Source organism: Leptodactylus fuscus, chromosome 5 (assembly GCF_031893055.1).
Source record: "Leptodactylus fuscus isolate aLepFus1 chromosome 5, aLepFus1.hap2, whole genome shotgun sequence".
NCBI lineage: Eukaryota > Metazoa > Chordata > Amphibia > Anura > Leptodactylidae > Leptodactylus > Leptodactylus fuscus.
The window spans coordinates 33,978,562-33,994,790 of NC_134269.1; the positions used below are offsets into that span (position 1 = coordinate 33,978,562).

The 16,229-nt window shown below is 42.2% G+C and overlaps 1 protein-coding gene across 4 annotated transcripts in view; it reads left to right on the forward strand.

Moving 5' to 3' along the window:
• Nucleotides 1-16,229, forward strand: part of ADGRL1 (adhesion G protein-coupled receptor L1) — a 291,137-nt gene that overhangs the window by 251,512 nt on the left and 23,396 nt on the right. For 3 of the 4 annotated variants that reach the window (XM_075272818.1, XM_075272819.1, XM_075272822.1), the window contains 4 exons: nt 4,608-5,426; nt 13,989-14,288; nt 15,108-15,211; nt 15,422-15,607. In XM_075272818.1, the coding sequence (XP_075128919.1) occupies nt 4,608-5,426; nt 13,989-14,288; nt 15,108-15,211; nt 15,422-15,607 (1,409 nt within the window). Of the gene's footprint in view, nt 1-3,388; nt 3,571-4,607; nt 5,427-13,988; nt 14,289-15,107; nt 15,212-15,421; nt 15,608-16,229 lie in introns of all 4 variants that reach the window. The other variant, XM_075272821.1, reaches the window with a different exon arrangement.

Here is a 16,229-nt window from a genome sequence, read left to right on the forward strand (position 1 = left end):
GAGCAGATTTTGCTCTGGCAGATTTTCCCCAAAGCCAAGAGTGAAATGGGAAATAAAGAAAGAACTTCTATTTCTCCTTTCTGCTAAATCTACTCCTGGCTTTGGCTCAAAAAACTGCAGCTTTTCAGCAACATGTGGCCTCAGCCTAAGTTAAGCTTTCTAACCACATAAAAGTACGAGGCAATAAAGAGTAATGGGCTCCGGCCAGAAAGTACTTTATAGATAGAAGGTTAAAAATATATCATGGCCACTTCTAATGGTGAATCTGACCTGCCCAGACTTGGTCCCAGGCTCTTCCATACGTCATGTATGGTCTTATTCCAAGTAAGAGGTAGTCACCTGAGACATACAAACTATTTTACAATGTGCTAGTAATGTGTATATTGGGGACGACTGCTGGTCAGTGCTATGTGTAAAGGCATATTATACACGACAATGAAATAGCTGACCTAAAGAGTTCATGAGAAAGAATAAGACAAAGAATAACTTGTGGAAAGTAGGAAACATTTCTTCTTTCCATTACAGATAACAAAAATGTTGCCTCTCTCTTAGGGTAAGTTCACATATAGGAATATGACACAGATTTTGATGCAGAATCCGACTCGAATTTTGCCTGAAATCCGTCTCCCATTCATTACAATGGGAGGCCGTAGGGAGCAGATTTTGTCAGCTAGTGGGAAAATAAGCATCGTGCTCGTTCTAGAGGCGGAATCTGCCTGAGAAAGTCCTTTGACATAAATGGGAAGCGGAATTTAATGCGGAATTGGATGTGGAATTTGACATAGAATTTGTCGAAATCCACTAGTGTTATTTGGAATTTGTGCCTGCATAATGAAGGCAAAGTACAATGGCACTCTTCTCCAAATTCCACAGAATCCACTTCAAATTCCTGAAGACGAAATTGTCCGCTTGGCAAATTCAGCATCAAATTCAGTGCCAAATTCCTCTGTGTGAACATACCCTAACTGAACCTTTCCCAAATCCTGTTGCAGTCAGCCCTGTGATGTCACCATGGATTGATAAACTTGGTTTTTGGGTTAATGGTTGGTTGGACTGTCTGTATTTGGAGTATAAAGATCCATGTAGTACCAAGGTATACAAATCCTGCCATTACCACATCTTGACACGCAGCCCTGTTTTTACTGACATAATCTCATGAATGATAAGGTCACTGCTCCCAACAGAATAATCACACTATTTTCCATTACAGTAATTGGGGACGTAGCTATAGGAGGTATAGGGTTAGCAGTCCTAGCGGGTCCCATATAAACTATACCGTTGTTGTAAGTGGCACATGGTAAAGAGCGGCCCCATTACAGATTTTGCTTCCAGCGACGCCTCTTGCTGTAATCATTCACATAACCAAAATCATCAAAACCTAGTGCTCTGTCCCCGCTACTCTACAGATGACTTCCAACTATTGTCATCCTTTGTATAAATGGCTGTAGGGTATCTTATCACACTCCAAATAAAGAGGCATCATAGACAAAAAAAAAAAGAGTAATAAAATGTGAAACAGACCTTAAAGGGAGCCTGTCGGGGTGATTTGGGACAATAAACCACCCACAGGTTCTTATGGACTGAAGGTTTAGTGTCCCAAGTAGTCCTATTGTAAAGTATTGCAAAATAAAAAACCTTTTACTTGCCTAGACTGTTGGGTCTCATTAGACTCATGTCCGGCAGTCTTGGCGCCTACGCAGTTCTTCGGTGACGTACCCCCCCGGCTTCACTGCATATATACCTGAGGTCTGGAGCCTATGCACCGAAGAACTGCGACAGCGCTGGGAGTACAGCTGATAGGTGAGTATAAGGATTTTTTTTTATTCTTACTGTGGCCGCTGCTTGTGTAATAACTGGGCCAGTTGGGACAGATAAACCCCCAGATCACCCTGACAGGTTCCGTTTCTGCTAAAAGCTCAGACTTTAGACTCCTTCCCATACACATCCACTCTTGAGCATTCATGTGCTCGGAATGGGAAAAGGAGAAAAAATAATACACTGCCCGATACATCCAGCAGCCACTTACCTATCTGGTGGGTTATTATAACGTATTATAACGTTATTATAATGTGTATGGCCAGATTTAGACCAGAGCTGTATAATTCCAGTACGTCATTCAACTCACGTTATAGGGTGAGACCTTCATGTTCATGCATTGGAAAGACCAATTCACGACGGTATCTGGATGCAACCCCACATAGCTACCAAGTCATAGAGGCACTGAGCTGTATCCATTGTTTGATCCCCATTCCTATGGGATATGACACCATGAAACACTGCGTGCGGTATCCCAACAAGAAAAAAATATCTGTCAAACCCTAGCTTAGAATATTTTGCGGTCCTTCTGTATGACAGAGGATCCCTGCTTATTGACTCCTACCATGTAGCTTACCACATGTCCATTGTAACTCTTCTTTAACAAAGCATTCAACCTACTGAAGGTGACCCATAAAAGTAGGGATAGCATCATAGGCAGGTGTATAGACGCTGATATATGTTGGAGAGGATAAGATCATCTGTTTTGTGCCCTGTAATGTCCATTATTATTATTATAGGCTATAATATCCCAATAAATCCACATGGACCCCATTGACCGTTAATGAGGTCCGCCATGTTTCCCTAAAGGTTCTGGTATATCTGACATCAAGAATAGCACTGCAGCTTATGGAAAGTGAAAACTATCAAAGTGAATACAGCCTAAGTCAATAGTTTGTCTGTTTCCTGTTCTGTCAGCCATGATTGTTAATGGAAAAATCAGATGCCCAAGAAAAGGATTTACGTTCAGGTTACTAGAAATGATCGAATACATAAAGAAAGGAAGAGAGCACACCAGTTATCAGGCCATGCTGAGGAATAGGAATCATAGAATCCAAGACAGTTGACACTATCTTATCATATCCAAAAAATTCTGTAAGACCAACGACCAACACCTTAATACGTATCTATGTCCAGACATACTGGATGGCTGTTACTTTGACCCTACTCCATCCAGAAGACGACTGAGGTCAGCTCATAGTTGGCTTTTCCAAATTAAAACATATCCATCACCTACTCACAGTAGAGTCAGCCATTCTATGACCTAATATGACAAGAATATGGCCGAATCATTCTCCCAGAGCTGCAATCCACCCGCAGATGCCTCTACTGTGTATCCAATATGTCATATGTTCTCCTCGGGTGTCCTTTTTATCTGGGTGGTAAATTCACTATCTTTATCATGGGGAAACTAAATTGCAGGGATAATTGAGATAAACCTATAAGAAGGGGTGTTCTTTTAATGGGTTCCCTTATATAAGGGGCAACATTGGCACTACAGGACTTTCCTTTGAACGGGATACTTGTTTTCTACCAGAGTTTATTTCACTTAATCAACATTTCCGTCCAACAGGATAGTGGATGCCAATTTCATTTACCCACGATGCAACTCAGCAGGTCTCTTTCTTGCGTCTCGCACCTCATGGCTGTTTAATCAGCTCCCCTCTAACCCAATTAGCTTTCAGGATCCCAGCCTGAGCACCAACAGAGATCCTCAGTGGGGGGAGGTCATCTACCAGTGGTCCATGATTGGCTGTAAGATTGATATGTGACCTCAGAATTTTTTATTTATTTTTTTTCTCCCTCCCCTAGCAGCGTTGCCAAGGCAATAAAACGTGTCATTTTCTGTTACTGCGGGGATGGAGAAGATATAAGTAATGAGGAAGAGGAGGGGGAGAGAGAGTTGCTTATGAGATGGGGGAACGAGGCACTTCCTAAGGGGACAGGAAAAAAAAAAAAAAGTTTTCACGGCACGGTGAAGAAAATAGAAACTTCTAACTGAAGAATTAGCTCATTAGATGATTTCAGCAACGTTGGATTGTAATATAGGAGATTGTGGTTGGGGTAGAGCCGTCAGGAAAAAAAAAAAAGCTTATGACAAAGGGAAGGGAACTTAAAAGGGATCATAGTTCTAGATAAAAAAATATATAGATTGTTTAGTTTTATCTATTGTATCCTTTAGCAATACACAAAGTGAAACGGAACATTTCATCTTAGACGGCAGTGGAGAGGTGGGCAAAATGTGGGAAATATTTGGTATTGCTGAAAGCTAGATAGGCTGAGACAGGCATTTGTTAGGTTTGGGAGTATTCTGAGATTAGGAGAGGGTCTTCTCTTCTGATTCTCTCTCTTAATCTTCTTCCCTTGTCATACCCTTCTCACTCCCCCAGACTCATCCTCCTATGATCACAGGGTTAATACAGGGGGTGCAGAGAGAATTCGCAACTCACGACAATTTTTTTTCTCTCTCCCCTCCTGCCCCTGTCTCTTTGCTCCCTTTTTCTATGCTCTTTCTATTCACCATTCATTGCTCATCCAACATCTTTACTTCACCTCTTGTCTTCCTTCTTCTAATTTCTTCATTTTATTAACTTTTTAACTTGGTTCATTCTTCCCAATTCTTCCTTATTTCCTATATTTACTACTTTTTGCATTGTCGTACTTCTTAAAACTTCTCCTTTTCGCCAATCATCCATAATCCACGCATGGTTTTACCATCATCTCCAATCATTTCATGTCATATTTCCTTTCTTCTTCCCTCTGTCCTTTCCCACTTCTTCCCTTCCTCGCAGTTTTCGTCTGCCCGGGAATGTTACAAGAAATCCTAGAACCCACTTCCACCCATGAATCTGAGCACCAGTCAGGAGCATGGTGTCGAGATCCCCTTCAAGCTGGAGAGCGTCTCTATGTTATGCCATGGATCCCGTACCGTACAGATACGTTAACAGAGTATGCATCGTGGGAGGACTATGCTGCTGGTCGACACACCACAACGTATCGTTTACCGAGTCGCGTGGACGGAACGGGTTTTGTGGTATATGATGGGGCTGCCTTTTATAACAAAGAACGTACACGTAACATTGTAAAATATGATCTTAGGACACGGATCAAGAGTGGAGAGGCCATTATATCTACAGCTAACTATCATGATACCTCGCCGTATAGATGGGGCGGTAAAACTGATATAGACTTGGCTGTGGATGAGAATGGCTTGTGGGTTATCTATGCTACGGAAGGAAACAGTGGGAGGCTGGTGGTCACCCAGCTAAATCCATACACTCTCCGTTTTGAGGGCACATGGGAGACTACATACGATAAGCGTTCAGCATCAAATGCTTTCATGGCTTGTGGGGTACTTTACGTATTGAAATCAGTCTATACGGATGATGATAATGAGTCAGCAGGTAACAGGCTAGAATACGCCTTCAACACCCATCGAAACAGAGAAGAACCACTAGGAACGAATGGAGCCAATGGTCTGGATTTTCCCAATCCATATCAGTTTGTGTCATCTGTGGACTACAACCCAAGGGATGGACAACTATATGTCTGGAACAACTACTTTCTTGTGCGTTATGCATTGAGGTTTGGCCCCCCGGACCCAGCAGAAGGTTAGTTTTGGCGAAAATGGGATAGCCTTTGCATGCTGGTGGAAGAACAAAGTCAGCATGTTATGCAATGTTATCAGTATAATATATGCTCATAGCAAATAACAGGAGGATAAAAGGTCTTGTAGGCTTAAAACTTTACATAGTACCCCAACCAATATACAATGATAAAGTCTTAACTGGGAATTTAAACCATTTCCTCACGTGTATTGTTGTAATCTCAAAGCCGGTTCATAGGAAAATATTGTAGCAGCTAAAAAGAAAAATTGGGCTAGAAAGGTCTTAGTAATTCAGAATTTCTAAAAGCCTTTTGTTTCATCACAGTAGGAACAAGGTATAACAGCGTGGTCAAAAGATATATATGTAAAAAATAGACAAGAGAAAAAAGTACAGAGACGAGAAACCGATTGATAAAGTTCATGGACATTCCTAGTAGAAAAGAAGCTACAAAGGGAAAAAGGGTCATCTATGACGGCAAGAGTCATTTTCTATCTTAGCGTGATACTTGACAGCTGCTGCGCTGTATATAGCTTTGCCTGGCAAGTTGGGGTCTTTGCAAAGAAACAGTATTTCGATAAACAGTAGATGGTGTGTACATTTAAAGCTGAACTCCACTAAAACCTGAAAACCTGGAAAGGGGGTGCAGTAGATAGGACCATGGGCCCCACCAGATTTATCCTTATTTATATCAGCTTTCAGTCTAGGTGCACAGGATGCGCTTAGATTATGACGAGGGATTGATTGATTTAGAATTGGACATCTAAGGGTCTGTTCACGTGGTGGAATCTGATGCTGATTTCGGGGTAGATTACATCCCAAAAGTAGCAGAAGATTTTGCCCTGATTCTGCCTTCTGACTGGAGCAGGAAGCTGAAAAGAATAAGCGCCCTGCTCAATGTTGCCATCGATCCTGTGCCTGGTTCAATTGATCCCACTTATTGGGCCTGATCCTAATCAGCAGAAGGAAGCAGGGAGGGCAGAAAATGAAGGGGAGAGGGGCAACACGGTGGCTTAGTGGTTAGCACTGCAGTCTTTCAGTGCTGAAGTCCTGGGTTCAAATCCTACCAGGGACAATATCTACAAGGAGTTTGTATGTTCTCCCCGTGTTTGCGTGGATTTCCTCCCATTCTACAAAGACATACTGATAGGGAAAAAAATGTACATTGTGATCCCTATATGGGGCTAACAATCTACATTAAAAATAAAAATAAAATGAAGGGGAATCTGGAAGAGATGTCTGACTCAAATTCCTCTTAATTTTCTGCTGTGTAAACTTAACCTTATGCTAGGTTCATACTAGTGTTCGGGTTTCTGTCCTTCAGGTCCTTTGGAGACCTGAAAGAAGGAAACTCGTGGACTCGATAGACTATAATGGGGTCTGCCAGGTTTCCACAAATTTTAGGCTGAAATCAGTGAAGAGAAAAGTCCTTGCAGGACTTTTCTCTCTGCTCAATTTAAGCAGAATCTGGGATGGAGTTCTTGAATGCTAGACCTAGTATTAGACTTAAATCAATCCCATACTGAAATCTACAATAATGAAATATTGCTCTTTGCTGCAGTGAAATCAGCTATGACTGATGTTGGCTATACATTTTAGATATGGTAGCTGTTTGCAGAATCCTTCGATTACCCTAAGCACATGCATGCTTGGCTCACCAGTGCATACATGTGTTCTGAATTGGGATAAGGGCATAAACCATTGCCAGACGATTCCGACTGCCGCTTATTTTTCCCAAGAAAAAGAACAATCTGGCTTGTTAAAATCGGGCTGCTTGCCCGAAATCTGATGTCAGGGAAGAGTTGGGATGTCTCCGTACACCATAACTGGTTGGCCAATTTCATTGAAGTTTGCAATCTATATAGATATATGTAGCTTAAACAAGAGGGACGGAGATAGCCGAAGTGCAGCATTAAACCACCAGACATGCCTATGCTCAGTCTGGCTGCGGTCAAGTTGAAAGAGCAGTGGGGAAAAACAACCCCCCCCCCCCCATTCCTGAGGATCGGTGGGGATCTCGGTGGTCAGACCGGCACCAATCAGATAGAGGGATACATAATTTTCTTGACATGACCCCTTTAATATACTGAAATGAGATGTTCATAAAGGGATGATTCTAAGTTACTATTAACTGTACAGATACAACTCGACATATTTAACATACTGTCATATTTTCTGTATTTTTAGATGCCAATTTTTATTTTATACTAGCAGTCATTTTGGGCTGACTACAATGCCCTCCAATGGGATTACTAAGCATGACATCTCATGTCTGCAGAAGAATATTATCTCTCAAGGTCACAATTCTGGATGACCTAAAACAATGGCAGATTGACCTACCAATCTGGCAAAATGGCAAGCTGCTGGTATTGCTAGAACATTACTACTGCTGAAGTTACATCCAGCGAAGCCTGTCATGTAGTCCAAGCCAAATGAGCACTGCCTCTGTCAGAATATTAGTCCACATACCATGGATTTCTGCATCTTTGTAATAAATATAACACAATAAAAGTGTTACAGAGCTTTTTTTTTATATGTATAAGCTCAACTTGTATTTTCATTGTGTACATGGGAAGGATGTTAGTTACAGATAACAGATTCATGTTATGCTCGGGGAACTGTCTGATTGATTTGCTAAACTTCTGCCTGGATCCTGAATCCTCTGCGCCCCTGTACTGCCCTTGAGTCCTTCAGCCGTAAAGAAATAAACCTGACCTATTGTTCTAGTATAGCCCAATCTGAAAGACATGCGCTCCCGTGGCATTGTTAAACAAATATTATCTTACAGCTGTCAACCTTCCCTGATTCCGGGGACATTCATAGCGTTTAAAGGTTTTCTCTGTCAATGCCCTGTTTTCAAGTAATAGACAACTGTACAACTCTGGTTCTCTGCTTTGTGCGAGGATACACTCATTGTTGTATAATAAGTAAACATATATAAGGTAATAGACATGTATAAGAACAAAAGTCAATAATGTTATTTTCATTCTCAAAAAAAAAACCTACCTAGAGTTTGCTACCATTAATAAAAAATTAAGCTCATATGTAAAGCAGCTCGTACTAAAATCTAGACATCTTTGGTTCTTAAGGTGCTGCCGCATGGTGTACCAACCTAACACCAGCCCCAGTCAGCACAGGGGCAGCCAAAGCCTTCACTACAGTAAGGAAAGCACTAATCGATTACTGGCCTCATTCCTGGCTACATGGCTTTGCAGGTTACCACACGCCCAGTAATAAGGGAAATTCCATAATTATATATAGTGCTTTCCCTTACTTAAAGGGGTCGTCCAGTTTCTAAAAAATGTTATTGCTTGTGTAATGAAAAGTTGTACAATTCTCCAATATACTTTCTGCATAAATTCCATGCGGTTTTCTACATTTCTGCTTGCTGTCATTCATTCTGCTTACTCCCAGGAGATAAAAATCAGTCCATGGTCATGTGATAAGCGGTCCATGCTCATGTGACGTACAGTCCATGGTCATGTGATACACAGTTCATGGTCATGTGATGGACACAGGTGCACAACTCGTTATTGTCACAGCACAGTAATCAGACATCTGCGTGGTAACGAACTGTGCACCTGTGTGTACATCACATGACCATGGACTGTACATCACATGACCATGGACTGTACATCACCTGACCATGGACTGTATATCACATGACCATGGACTGTACATAACATGACCATGGACTGTATATCACATGACCATGGACTGTACATAACATGACCATGGACTGTACATCACATGACCATGGACTGTACATCACCTGACCATGAACCGTACATCACATGACCATGGACTGTATATCACATGACCATGGACTGTATATCACATGACCATGGACTGTACATCACATGACCATGGACAGTATATCATCTAACCATGAACCATACATCACATGACCATGGACCGTACATCACCTGACCATGAACTGCACATCACCTGACCATGGACTGTACATCACATGACCATGGAATGTACATCACCTGACCATGAACCATACATCACATGACCATGGACTGTATATCACATGACCACGGACTGTATATCACATGACCATGGACTGATTTTTATCCACTGGTAGTAAGCAGAATGAATGACACCAAGCAGAGATGTAGAAAACCACATGGAATTGGTACAGAAAGCATATTGGAGAATTGTACAACTTTTCCTTATACAGACAGTATTTATTTGTCTCTTAATATTTATCTGAAACTGGACAACCCCTTTAAGTGAAAGCACTGCTGCCCCAACACTAATGGCTGCTGTGGTGTGGTCAGTATACTACGTGGCAGTACAATTAATATTAAAAGATATTTATTTCTCTTGCTTATACAACTCCAACATATCCCACATCACTCCTCAGACATCATCACTCACTATCCCCAGTAGAGTTCACATCTAAATTCTCTATCTGTATGTCTTTGGACAATGGGAAGAAAGGTAAACACTTGGCCATTGCAAACCTGGCCTTAGAGAAATATATGTCACTCCCAACAGGTACAATTATACAGCTGGCCATTCTTAGCATTGGTCTTTCCCGCAACACTGGGCATTATTAGCCAGATTATCATGGACATAAATTCCCAATAATCACCTTCTGCTCAGAAGAATTGCACTATGCACCCAATATATTTTAACTAGTGGGAGTTTTGCTACTGTAGATATTGTATATGTTGTCTATATAACTGTCAAGACATATCAACTAAATCATCTATGGCAATCTTATGTTTATGATTATGATTCCATACAAAGTCTGCTTCCTTTTGAGATCCCCCAGCAGGGTACTAAGGCAAGCAATGGACATCAAATAGCTGACAGCCAAATGCCTGTTAGTTCGACAGCTATCTCTCCCAATCCCCCACATACACATACTTACTCAGTTTGTGTTTGGGAGAGGGGTGGCTGCTCCCACAGAACAAAAGCATTCAGCGTGCTGAAATCCAACATGCCTGACATTCCTTCCTAGGAGCAGGAGGCCCCGTACACAATAGATGGTCTGTAGGTCTCTCTAAAATTACTGTAGGTGGGTGACATGTATCTAATGTGTATGGTCACCCTAAGTGGGATGTAAGTAAAATGCTGTAATTATATTCCCATTCCCTTTAAGGTACCATTCTCTTTAAGGCGATGTACAGCGGCAAATTCCTCATTCATCTTAGCCTAAACAGCAAGCTGCAGCAGGAAGCCGAAGAGACGGAAAAGGAAGAGGAATTTGAGGCAGGAGTCTGAAATTGCTCTTCACTTCCGCTATGTGAACTTACCCTAAGCAAGCTGAGATTAGTGGAACAGAAGGAAATGTATTTACTTACAGCAGACATGATCAATTTTAATTCTTGTTCAGTGCTACCTTGCCAAATGACCAAGGGCCAAAAAGTTGTTGTCCAGGATTTTAAAGAGGACTTTTCACCCCCTCCAAACAAGTTCTTTACATCAGTTAATAGTTGCTGCTCTACTGTTTCCAACACAGTTGGAATTTTTTCTCTAGTCCCCACCATTCCTGAGCAGTCAATGCTGTTAGTTTTGGTGACTGATATGCTATGTAGTCTCTGTACTGTCAGAATGGCGGTGTCAGGCAGGAGCAGACAAGGGGTGAGTCTGAGCTCTGACACTGGCTGTCTCTGATTGGAGCTCTGGATCACGCCCCCTGCCTGACACCGCCCTTCAGACATTACAGAGCTTAAAGGGGTTGTCCCGTCACAAGGATCCTATCTATAATGCTTGTAAATGAGAATGTAAGACTTTTCCTAAATACAATGCTTCAGCAAAACTGCTTTGTTTGGCCACTATCTCACTTTATTCATTTTTTTGTGGCCACAGACCTGACCTGAGTCAAGTGATGTGTCAGCCTGCTCTCAAGGGGGAGGGAGGAGGGGCTAAGTACACGGGAGCGAGACTGGAGGGGGGGTAGTTTACCCTTTGGGGGACAGGTGAAGCCAGCAACATCGCTATGTGCCTGCCCTGCATGAAGACAGCAGCGGCAGAAGCGATGCTGCTATTCCGGGGCGGGGGGGCGGAGGAGCAGAATAACAGCATCGCTTCTGCCGCTGCTGTCTTCATGCAGGGCAGAAGCATAGCGATGTTGCTGGCTTCACTTGTGCCGGCATCTAACTGTCCCCAGCATCCGCTGTAATAGGCGGATGCTGGAGACTGTTAGACGCCGGCACAGGCACATCGCTATGCTTCTGCCCTGCATGAAGACAGCAGCGGCAGAAGCAATGCTGTTCCGCTCCGGGGTCACATATGCAAAGCCAAGCGGCGAGATGCCGCCGGCCCTGCGTGCAAGCTCATACACCAGTCTACCCTTCACAATGCTAATACAGACCCGCAGGGTGTCGGGTCTGTATTCGCATTGTGAAGGGTAGACTGGTGTATGAGCGCGCACGCAGGGCCGGCGGCATCTCGCCGCTTGGCTTTGCAAATGTGACCCCGCCCACCAATGACGAGACAAAGCCGGAAGACAGAAGATTTTAGAGGAACGAAGACGGATAAGTATGCGACATGGGACAACCCCTTTAAATAGCAAATCAATCATCAAAACTAATGGCGCTCGTTGCTCAGGAATGGTGGGGGCTAGAGGGAAAATTCCAACTGTGCTGGAATCAGTGGAGCAGTGACTATTAACAGATGCTAAGAACCGGAATTGGTGGAGGGTAGTGAAAGGTTGCCATGTAAAAAAAAACATTTCCTTTGTTACAAAGAGCGCTGTCCAATAGCAATAGCTGTTGAGTCAATTCCTATGACTAAAGTAATTTCGATTGGTCAGCCCGGTGTGTTTAGTAACATGACGTGGCGAAAATCGTTACCATTTTTCGCTCTCGCTTCATTAGCAGTTATTGTTATGTTTACAGTAGTTTATGTCAGGTGCCCTTCCCTGTTATCTATCATTACTCCATTGCCTGTAAATGGGAGATTGTAATATCATATATTCAATGAACATTTTATGCTGCATGACCAAGTATTGTATTATTACAAACGCTATTAAAGGAATGTTAATAATAATCCCAGCCTAGTACTGATGCATGCAGCCTTGAAATAGTGGCTTTAAACTTTCAGATGTGTTTCTCTTTAGAAAACAGTCTGCCGCCTGCCTTCCCCACAATATTCATGAGTTCATATTTATTTCTAGTGCATTCCTAAAATCCAATAAAACTGTTAATCCTCTGCTTTATTATGCTATGGTAATAGAACGGGTGCAGTGGTAGTAGAAGAGCCACCGGCTATAGGGAGATGTAGCCTGAAGTTATTTGATTCCCTTATAGAGGACATTTAATTCCAACTGAGACATATCTTACTGTGCCAAGGCTTCTGGCTGTGTATACCAAGAGGCTGGTGCCTACAGCATCAATGGTATGAGGGCTGAAGAGAACTGGCTTCATATACATTTCCTTCTTTGGGGGAGATGGTTGTTGATCATCATAAACAAGTGACAAACCTGATCCCCTGTCAGTCATATATAGGATAATCCTTTCTGTAGGTTACATGATATCCAACACCAAACCAAAGGAGTTGTGATTCTCTATTTTTAATACATACAGTACATTCTATGTAGTCAACATGTGATAAGTAACCATGTATTTACCAACCTGTACACACTGTTTCCTAGCAGGGGATTCTTTGCTGTAAGAGTAGTGAGACTATGGAACTCTCTGCCATGTTGAACTAAAGAGTGGGGTTGAGCGATCAGGATTGGAAAAGATCGGATTCCGATCGACGATCGAGTAAATTTCATAATCGCGATCGAAATTCTGATCCCGATCTTTTCCAGCGGGATCGAGGTCGGAGGTTATCTCAAGATCGGCTCAACCCTAAAAGGGACTTTTCCCATAGAGAAGCATTGACTAGGGTTGAGCGATCGGGATCGGAAAAGATCAGATTCCAATTGGCGACTGAGAAAATTTCACGATTGCGATCGGCTAGAAAAATCGGATTTTAAAATCGATCCTGAAATCTCCAGATCGGCTCAACCCTACTAAAGAGTTGAAAAGGGTCATGGATGCTTTTGCTGACCTAATAATATCTGCAGTTATGTACATTACAGTACATTGGTCATTTAGGGGGTCACTGAATACAAGATTTGAAGTTGGGAAGGACTATTTCCCTAAGATGAGAATAGTTAGCTTCTACTACATGGGGGTTAGACTTATATCTTTTTTTAGTCTTACAAATTATAGCACAGATTTACTGGCACAATATGGCGCATCTAGTTTGGGCTAAAAACTTCAACATATGTGGGTGCGGATTCTCAGACAGGAATCACAGTGCGCCAAAAATGCACCAAAATAGTGTTGAAAAATTCTGTCTCAAAGTAAGATAAATAATGGTGGTATAACCGTAGACTAGACAGCGTTATCTATCAGAATCAGCCCCTGTTGGTGTATTTTTAGACTGCCTGTCTAACTATTAGTAAATCTGAGCCTGTGTTACTGGGAGTACAACGAATGGAGTAAGAGAAGAGTAAACACAACATATAACGTCAAGTTGCCGAATTGTTGTTGGTTTCATACTCTATTACTATTATTACACCCTTCTGTCTTTCCTGCTTTACTTCTGATATTTTAGGTCCAGTTACTCCCACCCCTCCAGTGGTCACCGTTACTCTACCTCCACCTCCGGTAACAGTCACGACTTTACCTTCTGCCACCACTACTGTCCGCCGACAACCCCTCACAACGCATCCAATTGGCGCTATAAATCAAGTAGGACATGACCCTCCTACCCCTGGGACACGTCGTCCTCCCCCTTCTAACCAGAATTCACATCCAGAGATTTTCTGTCCTGCCCGTGAGGAGAGAAAAGTACAGTGGCCTGCCACCCAACAAGGCATGCGAGTGGAGAGACCGTGTCCAAAGGGCACTCGTGGTAAGTGAATGCTTTACGCATTATAATAGTCATTTCTTATTTTAGTGGACATATGTTACATGTGTTTATTGTATAGTAAATAGCTAGAGAACTTTCTAACATAGTATTTCAAGATTTCTGCTTACCGTCAGTGAATGAGAACACTGTTATATCCAACTTCAGGGCTTTTAGATAAGGGATCTCTTATACACTGGTTTTAGCCGGATGATTTTTACTGTCTTCTTACTCTGGTTACATTCACACTGCTTGTTCTACATCTTGCCAGAGAACGCTTTGTACCCTCAGGCTTCGGAAATGTAAGTCTAGTCCTGTTGGTTAGCATTACAAATAAGGATACAAAGATCTACCTGCACGCTATTGCCTTTAAACCAAGGGCTATACATCCAAGAATAGGAAGATTCACATGGCACTCCCTTAATAAAATGGCGCTTACACAGCGCCTGTTCACTAGTGGTGGCAGCTGCTTTACTCCAAAGCCGAAAAATGTCATTCAGTGTGCAATCCAATGTTAGAAATGGTCGGAAGGGAGCGAAACATCACGCAGATATTTAGATGGAAAAAAAAGCAACAACTTTTTTTGAGCATACCCCTAAGGGCTGGATTGTCTGTATTGTTATACATCCGTCAAATAATAATCTCAAGACGATATCAAGCCTAGATGAGAATAAGGCATCCCTTTCCCGATCAGTTTATACACAGAAATAACACGATACTGTAGCAGTTGATAAAATTGTTACTTGTATATCCAGTAACTCTCCGAGAATCAGAACACAGAACATTTCTTCTTTGTATGTTCTCATCTCTGTATCTTTTCCTCAGGCATTGCCTCCTTTCTGTGTTTGCCCACCCTGGCTGTGTGGAACCCTCGTGGCCCAGATCTAAGTAACTGCACTTCTCCGTGGGTCAACCAAGTGGCACAAAAGGTAAGACGTCTATGTGGGTGAGAGATGGCACACTCATGCAGAGCGAGCTTTTTATTTCTTACTTATGTTCCAACTTGAATCTTTTTTGTGTTTGTGCACAGAATCTTTCTTTGTTTCGAAGATGATACAAGAGTAGAAGTAGAAACTAATTCCCATTTATGTCTTCGCAATTCATTTTGACGAATGTTTTACTTCTATTCTGCCCAACAGATTAAGAGCGGAGAGAATGCTGCAAACATTGCAGGAGAATTAGCCCGTCACACCCGGGGACAGATCTACGCAGGGGACGTTACTTCATCCGTACGTCTTCTGGAACAGCTCTTGGATATTCTCGATGCTCAGTTACAAGCCCTAAGACCAATTGAAAGAGAGAGCGCGGGGAAGAATTACAACAGGGTAAGTAGACATTTGGGGTCTTCAACTATTTATCTTGCTCATCTACGTATTGGCCTACTTACTATACAGGATGCACAGTGCACCTACCATATTAGTCAATGGCCACAGCCATTATAACACTGTCACCAAGGACGCAGCTGTACGTTTAGCAAAAAGGATACAGCTGTCACATGGCAGTCGCTCCTTCTGGAAACAGAGTAGCTTGAAGATGACAAGTGTATCAATCTGTATCATTTGGCGCAAAGGTAAGATGGAACACGTATAAGTATTTGCTAATACTTCCTAAGTTTCTGAGAGCACAGACTTACATTAGAAAGTTTTAAAATGTACCGGATGTAACGCAATGGCTGATGCTGAGTATCAAATCTGGTCCATTGTTAGTCTATCTAGTCTACGTTTACACCACCCGTGAGCTGGATAAGTTTTTGACAAAAAAAAAATGTACCAAAATTTTGGCACTCAATGTAATTTGTTAAGCCACACCTCTTCTCTTGATAAGTCCTATCCTCGTATTGCCCAAGGTCAGAAAGTTTCTAAAATAATAATGAAATAAATGTAGCGTACAACATGTACTACAGGTTCTTGGCCCAAATTATGCCACATTTTCAATGGAAAATGTGTC